Source organism: Amphiura filiformis, chromosome 15 (assembly GCF_039555335.1).
Source record: "Amphiura filiformis chromosome 15, Afil_fr2py, whole genome shotgun sequence".
NCBI lineage: Eukaryota > Metazoa > Echinodermata > Ophiuroidea > Amphilepidida > Amphiuridae > Amphiura > Amphiura filiformis.
The window spans coordinates 12809123-12830518 of NC_092642.1; the positions used below are offsets into that span (position 1 = coordinate 12809123).

General features: G+C 35.9%; 1 protein-coding gene across 1 annotated transcript; it reads right to left on the reverse strand.

Annotated features, from left to right (window-relative positions):
• Window positions 1–3005: 3005 nt before the first annotated feature.
• LOC140171268 (aldehyde dehydrogenase 1A1-like) lies at window positions 3006–21091 on the reverse strand. The gene is made up of 13 exons (XM_072194497.1): window positions 20868–21091; window positions 12168–12272; window positions 11391–11531; window positions 10353–10479; window positions 9742–9932; window positions 9457–9570; window positions 9046–9148; window positions 8189–8373; window positions 7473–7637; window positions 6641–6798; window positions 5953–6027; window positions 5531–5570; window positions 3006–5031 (listed from the first exon to the last, which is right to left on the reverse strand). The coding sequence occupies exons 1-13, from the start codon at window positions 20895–20897 to the stop codon at window positions 4999–5001; spliced, it is 1467 nt and encodes a 488-aa protein (XP_072050598.1). The 5' UTR covers window positions 20898–21091; the 3' UTR covers window positions 3006–4998.
• Between the last annotated feature and the right edge of the window lie 305 nt (window positions 21092–21396).

Below are 21396 nucleotides of genomic sequence, written 5' to 3' on the forward strand. Positions count from 1 at the left end.
ATGGACATGCACCGATGGCCAAAATTACTGTTCAATACATTATTAAGTCTTGATTGTAATATCGATCACATTAGATTTAAATGGCTGTCTTCTGTCCGATCCGCTCTAAATAGCTCTAAATAAATGCGATCTAGGCCATCTTGGGTATGATTCCACGGCAAATCCACACTGGGCAAAAACGTGTTTTAAGGAAGCTAACAAACAAATGTACGAGTGCACTTGGTATGATAACGCTAAAGCTAAATCTTCTCTTAATGACTATGTTTTGTATAAGAAAGAATTGAGACTGGAGAAGTATCTTTTGGAAAAAACTGATTTCCGAGGAGCAAGTTTCAAATTTAAGGCACGGTCTAACACTCTACCCCTAAATGGTAGAATTCATTCCTGGAATGTAGGCATGGACGAAAATTGTCCCATGTGCAAAAATGATAAAGAAGATATTCGCCATTTCCTCTTTACATGCACCGCCTTGAATGGTATTCGTTCGGAAGAATTCTCCGAGCTCGAGCGTACTCTTTCAGAACAGAACTTAGAAATGTTCTGGCAAATCTTTATGGCGGGGGACTTAGACGTGAAACTGTGCCTTATGTTGGGAACCTCATGTGACCGTGAGAATGTACAAGTCAACAATTGTTTTGATATGTTTTGTAAAAGTTACTTAAAACGTGCATGGTCCTTGAGATCCTCTGTCTTGAAAGATATTTAATGTCATGTCATACCAGTTTATAATATAATTGTATTTTTTTCATTATTCTATATTATGTTTTATTTTTCCTGCTAAGGACCCATTTCAAGTCAACTTGGGTTCAGACAGGCAATTTCTTTTCCTTTAATTTTTGTACCAAGGCCATTATTTTGCATGTAGGCCTATATTCAATTGTGTTATAATTTTGTTTATATATAATGTATATTTGTTGTTTTTGAACGCGCCGCTGGTTAGGCGTGTGCCACTGATACAAAAGTGTATGTTCCAATAAATAAATAAATAAATAAATATTATAAAGAAAGACTTGAGAACTGTAGATATGTAAGAGAACTTCTTAACAAACACAATAAGCCCATACCAGATGTTGATTGTCCCATACAGCTTGCCAATCAGTTTGGGGTGAATTCTTTGTTAATAAGGTTGAAACCATTCGTAATGAGGTTGACAATATTGGCACATAATTTTGTAACAATGATAATGTATGTGATGTATTAGACAATACTCCCAATGTGAGTCATAACATACCCATGCTGAATCATTTCAATGGGGTTTCTATAAGCGACTTGTTGAATGTGTCGCTACAAGTCGTGTGCCTTAAACATGTTAAACGTGTTACCTACTTGGTTTGTTAAACAACATTCCACTGAGCTACTTCCTGTTCTGGAAGAATTGTTAACATATGTCCCTGTCATCTGGATCTTTTCATCAGATCTCTGCAATGCCATCATAACACCTGTGTTGAAGAAACCTTCTCTCAATAAGAATGAGTTGAAACATTATAGGCCAGTTGCCAATCTGCCTTTTATTTCAAAAATAATTAAAAAGTACGTTGCTAGCTGAGCCTAAGCAGTCTGCCTATAAGTCACAACATAGCACTGAAACTGCGCTTGCATGTGTTCACAACAATTTCTTGTGTGCTCTAGATAACCAGAAAGGTGTCTTTCCTATCATTTTAGATCTCAGTGTGGCATTTGATACCGTGTACTCTGAAATATTACTGCACAGATTAGATCAAGAATTTAGCGTTGCTGGTTGTATTCAAACTTGGTTCAGAACATACCTCGATAACAGATCTTTCCGTGTATTTGTTTCAGGGGTGTATTCAGACAACATCTCTCTCAAGTATGGCCTACCCCAGGGCTCAGTTATAGGTCCCTTAGGATTTGTTTTCTATACTCATGTTGTTGATCGTATACTTCGCCAACATAATCTGCAGTATCACATGTATTGACCCATGTATTCTTTTGCCATCTTTAAGCTCTCTCAGTGTGTCCAAGATATGAAATGGATGGTGCATAACAAATTGAAACTCAACCTGACAGCTAGAGATCTTTGTTGTGTCTTCTCCCAATCATGTTAAACGCTTACAAGATCTCAGTATCCACCTTGATTATACTGTTATATCTGTATCGTCTACTGTGCGCAACCTGGGTGTCGCTTTTGACCAAAAACCTTGTCTCTGCATATCACTAGTTTGAGTCAATCCAATAATTGGCAAATTCGTTAATATTTACTGGATTTGCAGATTCATAGAATGTGATACTTGTGCTAACATTGTTAGATATCTCAGCATCTCCCGTCTAGACTACTGGTATCAAAATGGAATAAAACAAAAAGATCCAAAACAAATGTGCCCGGCTGATTTACCAACAACCAAAATCTCGCCACATCACCCCTTTGCTCACTGACTTGCACTAGCTCCGTATTGAAGACCGCATCAAGTTCAAACTTCTCTTGTGTGTGTATAAGTCACTGAATGGACTCTGTGTCCCCAGTACATGAAAGACTGTCTGGTGGTGAAAACAAACCTCGTCTTGGGTCAGTAACCACCCGTTCTTGTCACAATTTGAACCTTGTAATGTAATGTAATGTAATGTAATGTAATGTAATGTAATGTAATGTAATGTAATGTAATGTAATGTAATGTAATGTAATGTAATGTAATGCATTAAAATTTAGGGAAGGATTCGGGGACAAGCATATTTTATTCTGGTTTTTTATAGACTATTATGATTCCAAAGGCATATTTTGCTATTTTATGGGCCAGTGCGAACGAAGCGCGCGATGAGTGACTGATGTTTCTACACGTGCACCGGTCGTACCACCTGTGAGTGTGGATAAGCCCCATACAACATGTACAATGCAACACATGTTGGAATGTACACTATTGATGAGGTTTGAACACCACCCAGGCACATAAATGTGTTGATAAATGGATCAAGTGGACTAAGTTTATATAGTCTAAGGACACGAAAGGCGTTTTTTGTAATGTAAACAAAAATATTACAAACAAAATAAATTGCAAGTCAGTAAATAGTTTATTTATAAGACACATACGGTATTCCATTACACACTGGGCAAGGCCCAAACAAAGCAAACATTTAACGCATTTGGTTGCATTTAATGCCATTCCTTATGCAAGGAGATACAATACAATCTGTACAATCACATAAACATTTAAAAGTACAATTTGGTATACAGCCCGTCTCAAAAATAGTTGTGGAAGTGAAAAGCGCTCTTTATGGCAATTAGAATATACCGTTGTGACATGATGCTTACATCAACGTCAAGGGCGTAGTCTTAGCTCTCAAATGTCGTTTGTTCTGTTCAATTTGCTTGTTTTAATCTCGAGATATGTTTAGTTACCAACGAAAGGGTAAAATCACAATTGTGCCACTTTTACTAGGGAAGATCAAGAGGACTGTACATGTAAATCAATGATAGCATCAAGTTTATCAAGAGTTCCTTCGTGAAATCAAAAGAATGCATCAATTATACAACAATAAAAATTGTTTTTACTGTTTTACTGTTTTATCATGATGCAGGTATTATATGATTCTCTTTTTCCACTTAAAACAGATTAAAGGAGAAATATATATTTCCCATTCTGCTGTAAAATTAAATACATGTGCATGTCAATGATTTTATCATTGTAAATACTGTTTTCTTTGTCACTCAAAACAGTTTAAAGACAAATACATATTGCAAACTTATAGGCTAATGAACGCGTATTACTTGTTGGCAGAGAAATTAGACAAAATAATGCATGCGCGCTGATGTTGATGCGTCTTATGCACGAGCCCCGAAGGGGAAGTGCATTAGACGCATCAACATCGGCTATTATTGATTTACATGTGCAGCCCTCTTCCCTAGTAGAAGTGGCAAAATTGTGATTTTACCCTTTCGTTGTTAACTAAACATATCTCGAGATTAAAACAAGCAAATTGAACAGAACAAACGGCATTTGAGTGCTAAGACTGCGCCTTTGACGTTGATGTAAACATCATGTGACAACGGTATTTTCTAATTGCCATAGAGGGCGCTTTTCACTTGCACAATTTTGTTTGAGACAGGCTGTATAAATCGTCCACAGACATTTTACAAGCTTCCGTTGCTTTATTTTAAGTCATTCTTAGAGCATGAATGTAGAAATGATTTTAAATAAAAACACAATCATTTGTTATTCTAAGACTTTGCGTTGTTCTTTAGGCACCCCTATAGACCCCCACACTTTAATGTGTCACGCCTAATGATTTTGAAAATCACGGTACCTTTGTTTAGGAATATAACATGCATTTGAGTTCAAATTGAGGACATGATACCCTACTCCAAGAGGGGGGGGGTGATGGCCCGGGGTGATGGCCACTGAAGTGATATACAAGCTGTATTAATGATTGTTCTCGACACGTAAGTTATTTTGAAGAAAATATTAAAAATATAAACTATATTTCATTACGAATGTAAATTATACTGCTTAAAAAGTATTTAATTGTCCTTTGAACGAAGGAAGACTCTTTTAATGGCGCTTTCTCTGGTGATTACGCCACAAAGTACGGTTTCACCAAAACAACTTTACAATGTCAGAAAATGGAAGGAAAATGCAAAAAGTTCGTCATCATTTTTTCGGTAAAATAATTTTGACAAATTGAGAATTTCTAATGATGTCCCTCATATGCTCATATTTTAAAAAAACTGGTATTAATGATTAATTAAACCAAATAATATGGAGGTTTCCAGCTTCCAAAAGTATGCTAATCGGAAGGTTCAACGAATCAAAATATGATTCTGGTATGTAACTAAGTTGTGGAGATTACGTGAGCATGTACAGCAGTGCTCTTTGTTTGTTAAGTTTTTTGGCTTAAGCCGACCTCAGTAGCAGGATTAAATGTATTTTATTCTGAAGTTCATCGAAATAACACTTTATTTTACAACCTTAAATATGAAGGTGTCCCAAAATTATGAAACCAAATCAGGACTTCAGCCAACTTCAATAGGACGTTGTTTTGCTCTGTCTAAGAATTCTTCTCTGGAATTTTAACGATAACCTATAGAAATGGGAAAAAGCAAAACATGTATTTTAATGTATGGGTATAGCAATTGAAATAAAATATATCGAATACCACCAGAATGCAACAATTCGTTGTTCCTATAGTACTTGTAAAGAGGAGGTGCAATAATTATGAAATGGGGCGGTTAAAATTTCAAAACAGAGTGCCAAGAATTTGCTTGCCCCCTCTCAGCCTGCCAAAAATTACCGCCCATTGGGTTGCCAAAAATTCTTGCCGCACCGTCCCCGTCTCCATTTGACCCTCCACTAATGGCACATAATTATTGTACAGCCCCTTTTATACGAGATTAAGCCTTTGTGATGCAGGTTAAGATTAAGAAATCAGCTATTTTCAAAAGGAGTTCAAATCAAACTTTAGGTATCTTGATAGATGTCATTTAAAACCTCAGTATCTGTCTTGTATATTTTAATATGATCTGAATGGAACTCAAGTGTGCTATGCCAGATTACTTTGTGAAGTACAAGATGTTACTTACGGTTTTGATCTCTAGGTACTCCATAAGGCCTTCCATTCCGCTGTAAATACAACAAATGATAATCAGTAACAGTAACACATGGGTTGAGTTTTAGTGTCTTTACTAGTAATTCGTGTCTGACTTTGGTGTGACGAAATCATTAAAACGAAATTACAAACATCACCAATTACTAATAAAATAATGCTCAATATCATCAAGAGTAGTCAACATAATACTATTTTATAATCAACTGGACTTACGATTGACAATAGGCGCATACGGTACATATTATCAAAGGTTGTCCCAAATCTTTGATCTTTGAATATATGTTATTCATTATTATTGGAAACATTTTATTGAATGTAATCATTATTCGTGTACTGGTATGTCGCTCGTTTATAGCGGCAAGACTATGAAATGAATGCGGGATATATTATACATACTTTTCTCTTCCGACTCCAGACGTCTTGTAACCACCAAATGGTGTAAGAGACGATCCAACGAAGTAGGTGTTAACCCTGAAACGAAATAGAAATCACTGATATAACATTTTCTATTAACAAAACCTAGATTGTCGTCAATACATGTAAATGAGATGTTAATTGGACCTAAATATATAATTTTAGAGTAATTTTAGGCGAGGTACGAGAACGGGGCATATAAACCTCAAAACGCATAAACCTCTTTACCCTGAAGTATCAAACAGCTCAATTTTTAAATACAATTGAGTCATACGAGGTTGTAGTCCTCTTGCTCTATGAAAAAGGTTGTTTATCCAGGACCAAGTACTAGTAATTACCCCCTTTTGGCCAATTTCACTCCCAGCTGGACAAGCCCACCCCAATGATAAACCACAGTAGACAAGCCAAAAGATAGAAAATTGTTATGTAATAATGGTATTATGGAATCTGTTGGCACACTTTTCACACCATGTTGATAGCTATATAATAGGGCTTCAACAGGGGATAATTGGAGGGATTATAGTTATTCATTTTTTGTAGAGCAACCAGAGTATACGAATGCTAATGAATGTTTATGTCACTGGAGCTCTGAGCTATCTGGGTGCAATTTCATGGAAACCAATGAAGATACGTCTTTTCTGTTAAGCCATCGATAATTGAGGACACTTACCAAACAGTTCCTGCCTGTACGGTATTGGCAATACTGAATGCCTTATCAATATCTTTGGTAAACACAGCAGCTGCAAGACCGTAGGTCGTGTTGTTAGCTCGATCACGTACTTCTTCTAATGTCTTAAATTTGATGATCTGCTGCACTGGTCCAAATATCTGCATTGTCAAAGAAAGGAATTATTACAATCTGTCTGTGGACTCTGCTGGTATATTTGACTTTGGTTCTTGAGTCTAATGAACTGGACTGTCTCAACCAAAAGTTATCTAGGACTACTTACAGGTTAATAAATACGTATCACTTGTTGGGAGTGAAATTGTACAAAATAATGCACTCGTACTGAGATGTTGATACGAATGATACGTCTAATACACGAGCCCCGAAGAGGGGAGTGCATTAGACGCATCAAGTGCACAAGTGAAATTTCTTGAGCAACAAGTGATACGCATTTATTAACCTATTTTATACAAGAGGAAAAAAAATTCCACGATTTGTTCTATTTTTATAACAAAATTGTCACTAAAAGTGTTGGAAAATACAAGCAAATATAAATGCATCAACCCGCAAGAAATATAAACGCGTCGAAAGCACTGCGGGTAGTACGCGAAGTGCGCGTCCGTGCATATACGAGCGTATACACAATCAATGCATGGTTTGGATTTTTCTAACGCTTTAAAGGGAGTGTGAAATGTAAGTTTCATAATACAACGCGAACATACAGCACGGTTTGATGTTAAGAATGCCTTGAATACTTAATGCCCAATACTGATGGAGTATAACAAGTTACAGAGCAAATGCTACGCTTTTAAGATGAGAAAACAGAACTGCATACCTCTTCTTTAGCAATTCTCATGTCGTCTGTCACATCAGAGAAAACTGTGGATTCAACAAAGTATCCCTTGTCACCAATACGCTTGCCGCCACATTCCAATTTGGCACCTTCCTTTTTACCACTCTCAATCATTTCAATGACTTTATCCAGACCGTCTTGATCAATCTATAAAAAGAAGTGAAAGCAAAATCTGAATTAGAGGCAATATATACATAATTAAGTTTGGTCCTCTAGCACCCTCGGCCACTCGCTTATATCGATAGCATATCAGTACCGGTAGAGATATCCATATTGCTTAATGTACAAATAAATAACACTAATCGGTAAAGGTAGCGTGCATGTCTTATTTGGGTACCACTTAATTATGCCTAAAAACTGTTTGATTGGTGTAACCCGACCGACCCTAAAAGTAGACCCGACACTAGACCTTTTTTTTCTCTTTCTTTTTTGCAAAAAAAAAAAAAAAAAAAAAAAAAATAAATAAATAAATGAATAAATAAAATCAATGAATAACTATATAAATTTAAAAAAGAACAAAAGTTCCAACATGAACTTTATCAATGCAATTTACAGATTTAAAAGTAAATTTATGTTACGCCAATCAAACAATAACTCTTTTTAGGCCTAATCAAGCAAATCATGTAAAGGCCGATGCAAGTGGGGTTATAGCGCATTTTATTGCTTAGCGCCTCTTTTATTAATCTCACAACGTTTACCTGTGGACCTCCTTCTATTGTCTTATCAAACGGATCTCCGACAGTTCTTCTCTTTGCCCTTGCTACGCTTTTCTTAACAAAGTCGTCATAGATTTCCTCTTGAACAAATGTACGTGAGCCAGCGATGCAGACTTGACCACAATGAAGGAACAAGGCTTGATGGCTCATCTCCACTGCATAGTCCACTGCACGTTAAAGGAAAACAAAAGAATTAGATTCATATGTATCAACAAAAATATATGTTATAGTAGGTCTATTCCAATGTATTGTAGTCAGCCGCATGGCTTGATCTTCATTCTCCCCAGTTAATACGAATTATATTATATTTTCACAGCCATTAAATCGTCTTATCTTCTATGTTTGTCGCAATCTCTGCATACGGACGAATACCAAATTGTTATAAGCCGCCCCTAAATGCCTAATCATAAGCCGTGAAATACAATACGCGATTCACCGATCGCGGGTAGAAATGATAGAGATGATCATAAATGTCTTTGCAATGAAAACCCCCGAATGCTTAATATCTATGGAGTACTCAATATTGTTGCTCTCTAGGCAGTCATTAAAAAGTCGTCTGTATGAGGAGACCGTACTACGAAGATTGTGACCAATGTTATGTCTCTATGTCTCTCACTATCACAGGCCTCGTTTCAGGAAGCCTTACGATTGATTTACCACACGTAAGTAACTATTGAATTAATCGTATTTGTGAAACGGGCGCCAGGCTTCAGTGGCCCTGAATACTGCATCACATATCTATATCCATGTGAGATCCAATTTTTATTTTTAATGTTATTTAGTCATAACTGATGACTGCGTAACCAAATGTGACTAATTTATAAATTTCTGTGTCTTACAGTCACAATCAGCGAACACAACGTTGGGGCTTTTCCCACCCATCTCGAGAGCAACTCTCTTCAGGTTTGTTCTGCCAGCAGCCGCTTGAATAAGACGTCCGACCTAGATAAAAACAGTATAACAGAACAATTGACTAACTTTAACCACACTAAATTTTCTCTCATGGTATAATGGAAACGAGATAAAAGTAAATTCTGATAGATAGAGATGACGCGGAGATATATGAGGTTATCAGCCCAGATATTCCTGCGAATGCACTCACAACCCCATTTGCTAATCAAAAAAGGAATATAATTGTCCCACGTTTTTCCAACCTCGGACACATTATTCATGCATAAAGGACACTGTATAAATCACTCATATATATGTTATATATTTATAAGATGTAAGTTTACGGTGTTTAACGATACCTCAGTTGATCCAGTAAATGAGACAACATCAACATCCATGTGTTCACTGATAGCGGCACCAGCCGTGGGACCATAGCCAGGTACAATATTGACAACACCAGGTGGAAATCCAGCCTAAAATAGCAAAATGAAATCGGAAAAATCAATATAATGATGTTTGTTGTTCACGTAGTTTTGCTATGTAATATTTCATTCATAAATGCCATCTTTGTTGACGTATTTATAAGCGAGCATCGGTGCACGTCAGCAACGCTTTGAATATCAAGCGAAACTTTCGACACCAACCTCCTTGATCAGTGAAGCAATATAGAGTGCCGTCAGTGGTGTCTGCTCGGCAGGTTTGATGACTATTGTGTCCCCGCACACGAGGGCGTGGCACAGCTTGTTAACCAAGATGGGCGCTGGGAAATTCCATGGAATTATTGCACCAACAACACCAACTGGTTCATATCTCGTGTAGCAGAAGAAATCACCATCTGAGAAAAATGGACAAAAATCGTCAGTGGAGAAGTTGTTTGTATCATGATTATAGAGATTCAGAGAACTCACCGCTTTTCATACAGGCATCGTAATGCTAACCTCACCAGTATCAACTCGTGTTATTAAAGTATTGTGGTCAAGGGTAAACCCAGCCAGGGGTTGGGTTAGGGTTAGGGTGAAGGTCCTCCCACTTTAATACCACGAGGTCGACCCTTTGTTATAGAAGCTATATTGTTAGATCTTGTCCATTTTTCAAAGCAGTTCAGTGAATTTTAGGACAACGTTATTGTTATTGTTATTGGTTACGTAATGAGCAACTTGTCTATCAAACCTTTTGGTAATTTAGCCCGCCGTCTAAACTGCCACTTTCTCCAACATGTATGGTAACATATTCCGAAACTTCATTGAAAGCTTACCTATGGGAATGGTTTTGCCATGTATTTTATCGGCCCATCCAGCCAAAGAGCGCGCATCGTTACCGATTCCTCCAATAGTTCGAGTGGTAAGGTTGATAACCATTCCATTGTCAAGGGTTTCAAGTTCCTTATGAATCAAAGAAAATGCAAAACAATTTTGATCAGTGCGTTGCTTCTGTCTTAAAACAAACTTCTAATTTGCACTTTGAGTCCCTCAGAGGTTTCCATTTGTCACGTAATTTTCCCTTTAAATCCCCGAGGTTCCTATTTGTCACGTAACTTTCCCTTTAAGTCCCCGAGGTTTCTATTTGTCACGTAATTCCCCCTTTGAGTCCCCCAGATATTTCTATTTGTCACGTAATTTACCCTTTGAGTCCCCAAGGTTTCTATTTGTCACGTAATTTTCCCTTTGAGTCACACGGAGGTTTCTATTTGTCACCGAGGTGACCAGATTGCCAAATAGCTAGATGCATACATACCCAGATCCCGGGACCCAGATGGGTCAATGAGTTACATAAGATAACCTTATGTACAGCCGTGTATTTCCTATATAATTACATTACATGTAGTCCAGCGGCGTAGCCAGCAGGGGACAGGGGGGTGAGGGGGCAGAGTGACCCTGACAAAAAAAATGAAAGAGAAAAGTGATCCCTGACAAAAAACTGAATGATAAAATGCCCCCTAAATCTTTGTCACGTAATGATTACGGAATATATCGAAATATGTATGGGTCTACATCGCGATGAAGGTTATAACAATTGTGATGTTTGCAGAATGCAAAATAGTTTACCAGCTGATGCGCTTTACGCGCATGATTCGCCGAGCGTGAGTAACGAACTTGGCAAAGTGGCGTTTTACTGTAAGAATTCAGTAACCCTGGTAACGTCGCTCTGTTGACAGGTTCAATATATCACAACGATATTATTTATGGCGTATTCCTGTTGGGTTATGTTAGACAGTTGTTCTGTTATCTTAAGCAATGTCATTTGTGGTGATATTAAACAGAAAACAACGGCCAAATATTATATTCCAACTTACTCTGATATATGCTGCGTCTCTGTCAATAAGATCAGCCAATTTTAACAGCAAGCGCCCTCTTGCTGAAGCGTCCATTCGCCGCCATGTTGATCCAAGTTTGAAGGCTTCACGCGCTGCCTTGACAGCTAGATCGATATCAGCCTTAGAAAAAAACACATTTAAAAAAAAAATTTTACATTTTAATTTCTTATATAGGCCTAAATATAAATGCAGAGTGTAGTTAAGTTATTCCCATCAAATGTTCAGGAGTCTATTTCAGAATGCCTTTAAACATCGTATCGTACTAGGGTGTCGTCATTCGTCAGACTCCCTATTCAGAAACATCCATGAAAACTGATGTTTTACATGCAAGACCACGATATAACCAGTACCATGAAGTACCACCCTCAAAATGAAAGAAAGAAAGAAAGAATGAAAGAATGAAAAAAGAACAATTTGGATGATAACACAAGCCCACATAATGTGTGGGGCCAAAAACCAAAAGAGTATCGAACAAATTCATAAACTCGCTGAATGTAGATTTCATACTGCGAATTTGGACACCTCATTTGTTGCTCTGAGATCTGAGAACTCTATTTATTTTCTTGTAAAACGTTTCTTGTTTACTGGGATACTAGTATGCAAAATTGAGACTCCTTCAATATACATGTATAATGATTCAGGAGGTTTACGGAATAAATGCCAAGCATACACCACTTAAGATGACATTTATTCCATAACTTAGTTCCAGAAGCAAAATGTTGAAGGAATATCAATTTTGCGCAGTATTATGCCTACCTTGTCTCCCTCCTGCACGTCACATATCTTCTCACTGGTTGATGGATTCAAAGTGACAAATGTCTTGCCACTTACTGAGTTGACAAACTCATTGTTGATGAATGCCTAATGAATAAAAAACAAGATTAGCACAGGGTTAATGCTAGTGTAGTGCGTATACATTAAAATGGTTAAGTGTCAAGAGGTACGGTATTAGGCATGTATGCTAATTAACCACTCTTTTATTCATATTAACAGGAGTTGAGTAAGTTTTTTTGGCGCTAAAATTTGTGTACTCTTTTTCCGTGAGGCATATAGGCAAAATGCACTGGATAGTCTCAAGCGACCGACTTAGTGATAACCCGAGCTGCCAACTGAAAAATAGTCCCTATTCTTGAACATGATAATTGTGTTAAAACCAGCAACCTCCATGCTTCATAGATATTAGATACATCTCTACCCAGTAATGTTTGCTTGTACGTTATTTTAATTATTGCCTTAATGACAAATTCATTTCAACAATATAGGTCTACATCTTGGGTTTGTTCAAACTGGGAGACCTATACATACAGATTATCTCTATAGTCAAAATTCAAATTATATAAAGAATTTTATTCGTTTTAAGGGCTGGGGTATGAACGTTTGGACAGTATTTATTGTGGGACATTAGAGCACATCAGACATATCGAATCGCATTCTGAATACGAAGAATGTCCTTCTGATATCAAATAATTTTGATTTTTTGAAATTCGCAATGTAATACACATTTTATGACAAATCATTAAAATTGATATTTTGATATTTAACATTACTCGAAGTAAACTTTATAAATCTGATGATTTATACTTAAAGTGCATGTGGGTGGGATGAAAAGCCGACGATCAATTGAAAATTTTGACATTTCGTATTGAAGATATGGATTTGTTTTCCCAAAACACCAAAAAAAATTAGGTCTTTTTGGGAAAAAAATCCATATCTTGAATCTGAAAGGTCAAAATTTTCAATTGATCGTCAACTTTTCTACCCAGCTACATACACTTTAAGAATATATCATTAGATTTATAAAATTTACTTCGAGGACTGTTATATATCAAAAATTTGAAAAATATCAAATTTTTATAATTTGTCATACAATTTGTATTATATCGTGATTTTCAAAAAATGAAAATTATTTGATATCAGAAAGACATGCTTCGTATTCAGAATGCAATTCGATACGTCTGAGGTGCTCTCTTGTCCCATAAAAAATACTGTCGAAACGCCATAAACGCTCATTCCAGTTCCCTTAATTCAATTGATGTATTGTGAAGGCATGCCAGGGAGTTGAAGTAAACCAAAAGTAGTTTTTGGCAAGATTCTTCCACACGGCTGCTCTATAGTCCGTATACCTTCTTCGAGTCGATCAGTAAAGTAAATTCAAATGTTGAGATTTTCTCAAAAAGTTAATTTTTACAGGATTGTTAGTTGGATTCCTTGCATCATTTCCTTTTTGAAAATGTACATTTTTATATACTTCTCATCATTACATTTAGAGATACAATAAAAAACAATATCTAAATTATTGACTCGAGAAAGGTATACAGACTATACCTGATTGATTAGTCGCGTAAACGCGATACAACGCACTTTGATTGACGAATGAGGTATCGATGTGATGATGACGGGATCCAATCAGAACCCCACATCGACGCCAAATCGGCAGACTGCTGAAGAACTTTGCTGAAAACTACAAAAAGCAAGCTTCATCCCAAAATCAACCCGATTCATTAGGGTCGCTTCCCAGTTTCCTGTTATATCCGACCGGTCCCGGATTTTATTTTATTGTTACTAGCACTTCCATTGCTTAGCCTTTATATCATTTGGTAAACAACTGTATTGACCTTGCTCACCAATCAGTAAAGTCTATTGTAATTATATATGTGATTGACGGTAGCCAATGGCACTCCATGTTTAGAAAAAAGGCTAACATTTTCCAGACTGCCACTGTCTCAATACAAGATTAGATGGGCTAAATAAATAGTCCTTGTCATGTGGGGCAGCATTAAATAAAGGCATACAAACCTAGGTATGATATATTAGGAATTATTTCCTAGCCTCTTAACCACATGGTTACAAAACGAAATATAATACATTTTTCAACCCAAATATCTCAGCTCACGTCAATTTTCAGAACTAACGACCTACTACGAAAAGATCAGAGTAGGCCCCGAGTAGGCCTATCTACCAGGGTCTATGATCAGAGCGAGTACCGGTAAATCATGTAAATAGGATTACACAATATCCTCAAAATATATTATGTGGTCTCTCTACTATCACACCACTCCACATCAATTCTCCCAGTCACATTTCCCAATATGAAATTTAAAAAAAGTAAAATTAAATTTGGCAGAGGCGGGGTTCGAACTCACAGCGCACCACTTTGAATACACTATGAGCCTAGCGCCTTAGACCGCTCGGAGACCGCTCGGCCACTTGTCTTGTTGTTTTGCGTTTGAAACTTATTTAAACATATAATCGCAACTTCAACATAGGCCTACCACGTGACAAGCAAAGGCAGAAAACGTACCATATTTTGAAATTTTATTTGCCTAAAAACATTAATGTGTATTAAGGCTATATGCTCTTTTTGGTTGAAATTTTTGGTGGGAAATAATCCCGTCAAAACATTAAAGTAATCTTTTCCCACAACTAGCACAACTAGATATCATAGTCAGGAAATTAATGATGCATCTGGTAGCTTAGATCATAACTTTCATTATACTTAGTTGCAATTATCCCAGATAATTCTTGATTTGTTTTTACAGAGTCTTGAATTGTCGATGTTTTTGATCAAAAAACATCACTCGGTGTATTTTGAAACTCGAGGCATTAACTCTCCTCAAATTAGCCCCAAATCATAATTTATTATATGCACGTGTAGCAAACACCAATGGGAATAATTGGACGTTGATTGCGGAGCCTAAATTTGGTTTGATTTTATTTCACAATAATTCTAAGGTGAGAATTTTGACCTGACATTTCCTTTTTGGATTTTCAATTTAAATTCATTGATATGTGATATTTTGAATAAATAAAGAGTATGCTTACCTTTCTGCAACACTTCCCGGTATCATTGAGCATCTGCTGATAGCCAACATTTTAGCTGAAAACAGTCCCTTCCTATCATTTTCGAACAAAATATGGTTCAAAAGTACGTACACTGCGCGTATATTCTGGCACAGCGAGGTAATGAAGAGAGCTATTTACGGTGGGGTATCTATTGTAAGCTATTAGGGTAGGCCTATATAGTATATCTTCCCACAAGTGACAAGATGTGTCAAGCAGGTGCATACATAAGGGCGGTTTATTCAAACGGTAATGTCTGGATCATTGAGTATCGATTGCGCACGTATACACGGATGTGTGTGGTCCTCCCCAGGTTTTGACATGAATTACAAATGACGTCGTGAATGACCCAGCGTTTTCATTTTATTATTACAAAATTAATCGTCGTTTATCACGAGTCCTAAGAGTCGTACCAGTTCAATTCATCAAAATTAATTTGTATTAAATGTAAAACAAACAGACAAGTAGAGTCATATGTCTTTCTATGACTGTATTCCTACCAAAATCTGATTTTCAATACACTAGAAACGTGTTGATATGTATATGGTCGAATCCAACCAAAAGTGTCCACGGGCCAAAAATAAAAGTCCGAAATAAAAATGTCTCCGCAATTTTTTCCTTTTGCCCATTGATTGGTGACATATTGGCCTTATAGGAACCAAAAGTGCCATTACTAATCTTGAAAAATAAATCCAGGACGTGTGATAGTAAATGTGATATCAAAACCCAATGTTACCTACGAATACCACTAGGATGCTTTCACTATCGCAATACTAATCAACCTAAAACAAATGGAATATTCCCATTAACGCTTTTTTTTCGTGTAATGTAGACCACAGGGTGTCAGGAAAATGCTAACTCAACCAGAAAATATTTGTTTTTATTTTTATAACGCGATCAATATGATCTTAGTCAATTTATGCTAGTTTATTTTTGAAAATGAAGTTTAGGTCAGTTTCTGTATTTTATTTATCAAATGAGTATGAATCAAGTTACACATTGTATAAGAACGAGTATGATATATGTTTTCAAGAATATTAGGAATTATACGCATACACCTAACACTTTATACAATGAAAAGGTGAAGAAACCCGGGTATTCGTAGGTAACATGAGCGATTTAACAATATCTATATTGAGTTTATAGGTTTAAATTTTGCTATTATGGTAATGAATTAATAAAATGGTAGTTTTTAGATCCCTTTCAGATGGTACGTCCAAATGAATAAATGCTATTACCTTAGATCAAAATTTTTTGATGCTTTTAGCAAGATGTTGACCACTTCATTTTGATATACAAGTAGTTAATCAGCAATTTTACATAATAAATAATTGTTGAATGAATCCGTATATGCGTAATAATAGTGTCCTGGGGTACCGCTTAAAGTTTTGACAATTAATTTCCATTGGTAGGGACACTTCATTACACATGTCATGTATTATGCTGTATTCGTAAGTAACATTTCAGTATTTGTAGGTAAGAATTAGACTTTTGGTGGAAATCGCAATCAAAACTTCATTTTATAAAGCACTTTGAATGTATTATTTTCTTTATGTGCGTTTATTGATACTTTAGACCCTATCATGTATTAATAATTTCGGTTCACAACGGTTGAAAGAGGATTGAAGTAAGAAACAAAGGCACTAAAGTGACTTTAATTTGTAATTGCACACAAATCGCTTAAAACCGTTATTGCAGACTTGTGAAGTCCATCTTGGAGTCAGTTACGTCTTGTGGCCTTTCGTTTGAGGGCAACTACAATTAGCTTTATACCAGGGTCCATCAATGTGTTGTCTAGATCATGAGACAATGAGAACAGTCGTTTTTTCCATGGTATTCGTAGGTAACCTTAGCGAAAACGTCAAAAGTTACCTTCGAATAAATCAATTTGGACACAAATTACTAAGAAACCAGAAGGTCGGTAAACATTTAAAATGAAGCACACATGACAGTTGACAAATCCAAGTATTTATCCCTTCTAATCTTCTTTGAATCAGATTTTTCTTTCAAATGAGCAGACCGTCGTCTATTTCAGTACATATTTTTCACCAATTAAGCCGTATTCAGTTTTGCATGGTGGGCATGTATGTGAATTCGCAACTTTCATTGACATATGATTTGATAGCAAACATACAGGCCTTCGTTATGTACCAATATGGGCATTGGCATGAATGGCGGTGTTTCACAATACTGTCATGATGTCAAAGTGTATTCGTAGGTAACATTCGGTTACCGAAATTTACCTACGAATACTTGCTTTTATTGTTGACATCTCAGAAATATTTAAACGCAGGTTATTGAAACTTGGTAGAAATAAAGAGTGTATTACCCTGCACCTATTGCTTAACTATTGTTTACTATTCTCTCACTTTGTGGAAATGGCACAGCTTTTAACATGTATTCGGAGGTAATGCATATTTTTTACCAAACCTACCTTTGTGCCATTTAGAATTTCTGGCAGCTAAACACAATAATAAAGATGTCCGAATGCAATGCATTTCAGTATTGGATATATCAAAGCTTGTATCAATTGCGCATTTATTAGTGATTTCCATTTTTTAAAGATATATCTAGTGCTATGAAAAATTGTATTCGTAGGTAATGTAAAAAAATACCACTCAAAAATGATCACAAAAATTCATAATTATGTACAAATATGTGAAAAATTGAACAGGTAATCTTTGAATACACACCTTTCAGGAAATCAATTTAGATTCAATCCAATGACTTCTTTTCATAACTGATTTAGATGTTTTTAAAAATACTTTAAGAAATATTTTGAAAAAATGGGTAAAAATAGCATGTTTTGGGGTCTCTGTGTCTAAGTTTTTTCACAGAAGGGGTCTAATTATATATGGCGCGAAGCGTATGATCAAGGCGAATAAACACAATACAAAAACGAATGCCAATTGATTAATACTTTTAAGTTATGGTCCTGAACATGCCGTGTACACTTTTCGTTGGATTCGACCATATCTTTGTAAATCGCCGAATGTTAAGCACAGTCACCGTGGCACAATAGGCATCTTTAGTGGTGAAAACTTTAGTATTTTTTTATTCTTTTTACTAATGCGCTGTGCCGTTTTTCAAACACGCCCCTGAATGAAATTGATGGGCAAGTAGCCAAGTACCCTTAATAGCACTCGATTTTTTTAGCTGCGGGTAGCAGCTCTATAAGTCACCATGTCTCTCCGTCTGTTAGTCTGTCTGTCCGTCCGTCCGTCCGTCCGTTAGTAACAAACGCTAAAAAATGCTGTTACGTCTACATTGTTTGTCGCATGGCTATGATACTTGGTGAGGGGGAGGGCCTATACCGGCCCCATACTGGAAAAGAGTTTCGTCCCGAAATTTGGGAAAATGAGGGGAAATTGAGGGAAGTTAAGGAAATTGAAGAGAATTAAGGAAATTGGGATTTTTTTGAAGAGAATTAAGGAAATTGAATTTTTTTTCTTTTTTTCCGAATTTTTTTTTTGAAATTTTTTTTCCGAAATTTTTTTTTTCCAAATTTTTTTTTGACTTTTTTTTTTTTTCCGCAATTTTTTTTTCCAATTTTTTTTTTCCCCGACTTTTTTTATTATTTTTTTTTTTTGAAATTTTTTTTGAATTTTTTGTACACCAACACTGCAAAATTGAATTCCTTGTCCCGCAGCGACCGCTACGGATCCGACGGTACTTGTTTTACACACAGAAATCCGATAAATGGGCAGCTATACATGCACAATACATTATCGATTTGAACTCGCTGTGCTGCACCGGCTGCACGTGCTATAATACTCCTATATACCGGGTATACCGGGGTTCAGTATAGAACCTGCCATTTTTCGTGCATATAGGCCTACGGTCTGGATTTTCGCAATTTATAGGACACGTAGTTTCTTCCAGATATTGGAGATTAGATTCCCATAAAGACGAAACAGTAATCTTTAGTCGGGACCTACGTAAAATTTACATACAATTTTTACCATCAATTGAGTGTTAATTTTGACTAAATTCAGACAATATTTTGGCGTATACTTGAAATAAAATTCTCTGCCTCCTAAATCACATAAATTTTAGCACGATTGGGTATCACGAATCGTTATATATGATGTGCAGTTAATATTCATATATTCTTTTATACATATAATGCTTCAGTTTTCCCTAGAATGTGCAATAAATTAGCAATAAAAGTTTTCTTATTTTAGCAGCACTCTAGAAACTCTGGCGTACGGCGAGTACTGCTGTACTCTACTATAGCTTAGCTTATACTGTAAAATAAGTTGAGTATTGCATCAATGCATTATGCAACTGCTCAATAAAATGAGCTATCCTACACGATGCTTTTTATTATATTTTTTTTTCTGATGCCTATTTCTTGACAATACGGTATGGTAAATTGGGATAAATATGCCAATACGATACCGAGGTCTCACTTAACCCATCGCAAATATATGTATATTATAGTTTCATAGCTCAATGGTAGTGCGGAAGATGCTCGAGACCGACTTTGAACTTGTGACAACTTATACTTATTTAAAGATAGGATTGCCAAATATTTGAAGATCTTTGCTGATAACTTAATATGGACAAATGGAGTGATAATAAAATTGATTTTATGATAAAAAGAATGCTTTACAAGGCTGATAGCAGAAAATAATAAATTATAATAATTTTATAATATTTCTTTAATATTTTCTGGTATAAATTATGATAGTTATGCCCAAATGCTCCAATATTAAGCATTTCTGTAAAATGGATTCTTTTAAGGGATCCAAAATGAGCGTTTATTGCTTTTCGACAGTATTTTTTGTGGGACATGAGAGCACCTCAGACCTATCGAATTGCATTCTGAATACGAAGCATGTCTTTCTGATATCAAATAATTTTCATTTTTTTAAAATCACAATATAATTCAAATTTTATGACAAATTATAAAAATTTGATATTTTTCAAATTTTGATATATAACAGTCCTCGAAGTAAATTATATAAATCTAATGATATATTCTTAAAGTGTATGTAGCAGGGAGGAAAAGCCGACGGTCAATTGAAAATTTTGACCTTTCATATTGAAGATATGGATTTTTTCCCAAAAAGACCTAATTTTTGTTGGTGTTTTGGGGAAAAAATCCATATCTTCAATACGAAAGGTCAAAATTTTCAATTGATCGTCGGGTTTTCATCCCACCTACATACACTTTAAGTATAAATCATCAGATTTATAAAGTTTACTTCAAGTACTGTTAAATATCAAAAATATAAATTTTAATGATTTGCCATAAAATGTGTATCAAATTGCGAATTTCAAAAATCAAAATTATTTGATATCAGAATGACATTCTTCGTATTCACAATGCAATTCGATATGTCTGATGTGCTCTAATGTCCCAAAATAAATACTGTCCAAACGTTCATACCCCAGCCCTTAATGTAGTAATAATCTGAATAATATTCATATGTATTATGAATAAATTTACATCTACCCCAGCAGGTGTCCCACTTATACCCCACAGCTGCGTATAAAATAGGGTAAGTGGGACCGTTCAAATTTACAGGTCTGAAATTAATGTAGTACACGAACTACTAATATTTTTGTGTGGTTTCCCTCATACGTATCCAGATATTATTATTTCCTTACCTGTGTGTACTTGATTTCTGGTGCAGTCATGGTTTCCTGTTACTTGCAGAACCAATGCAGAATAGTACAATATAGAGGACCAAACTATACCAATGTGGTTAGCGTAAAGCACGAAATGCAAAAGAGAGCTGAGTCAGGTTGTTTGTGTGCTCCGATAGTTCTATTTACATATCGGTTCAAGTCCACGCAGTTTTGCTATATTGTACTATAATTATAGTACATTACGCGCCCGGGATTACGCGCCGTCAGCTGTGCCTATATAAATGCAGACTACTGCATGCAGCGTGTATGTGTGCAATAAAATGTCACATGAATATCAGCTTTCATAGCAAACGACAGAATCCCGGGTCAAAAGATAAGGGGCTGTTCAATACTTATGAGCCCCGGTATAGCATTCATATCTACATACTAACAAAGTATGATGTTTTGCATAACTTTTATTTTGCATAAAGAAACACCGCGCGATGTGTGTTGTAAGGGTGCATTACCACCAAATTACTGTCCCTCATCATTTATTAGACATTAGGAT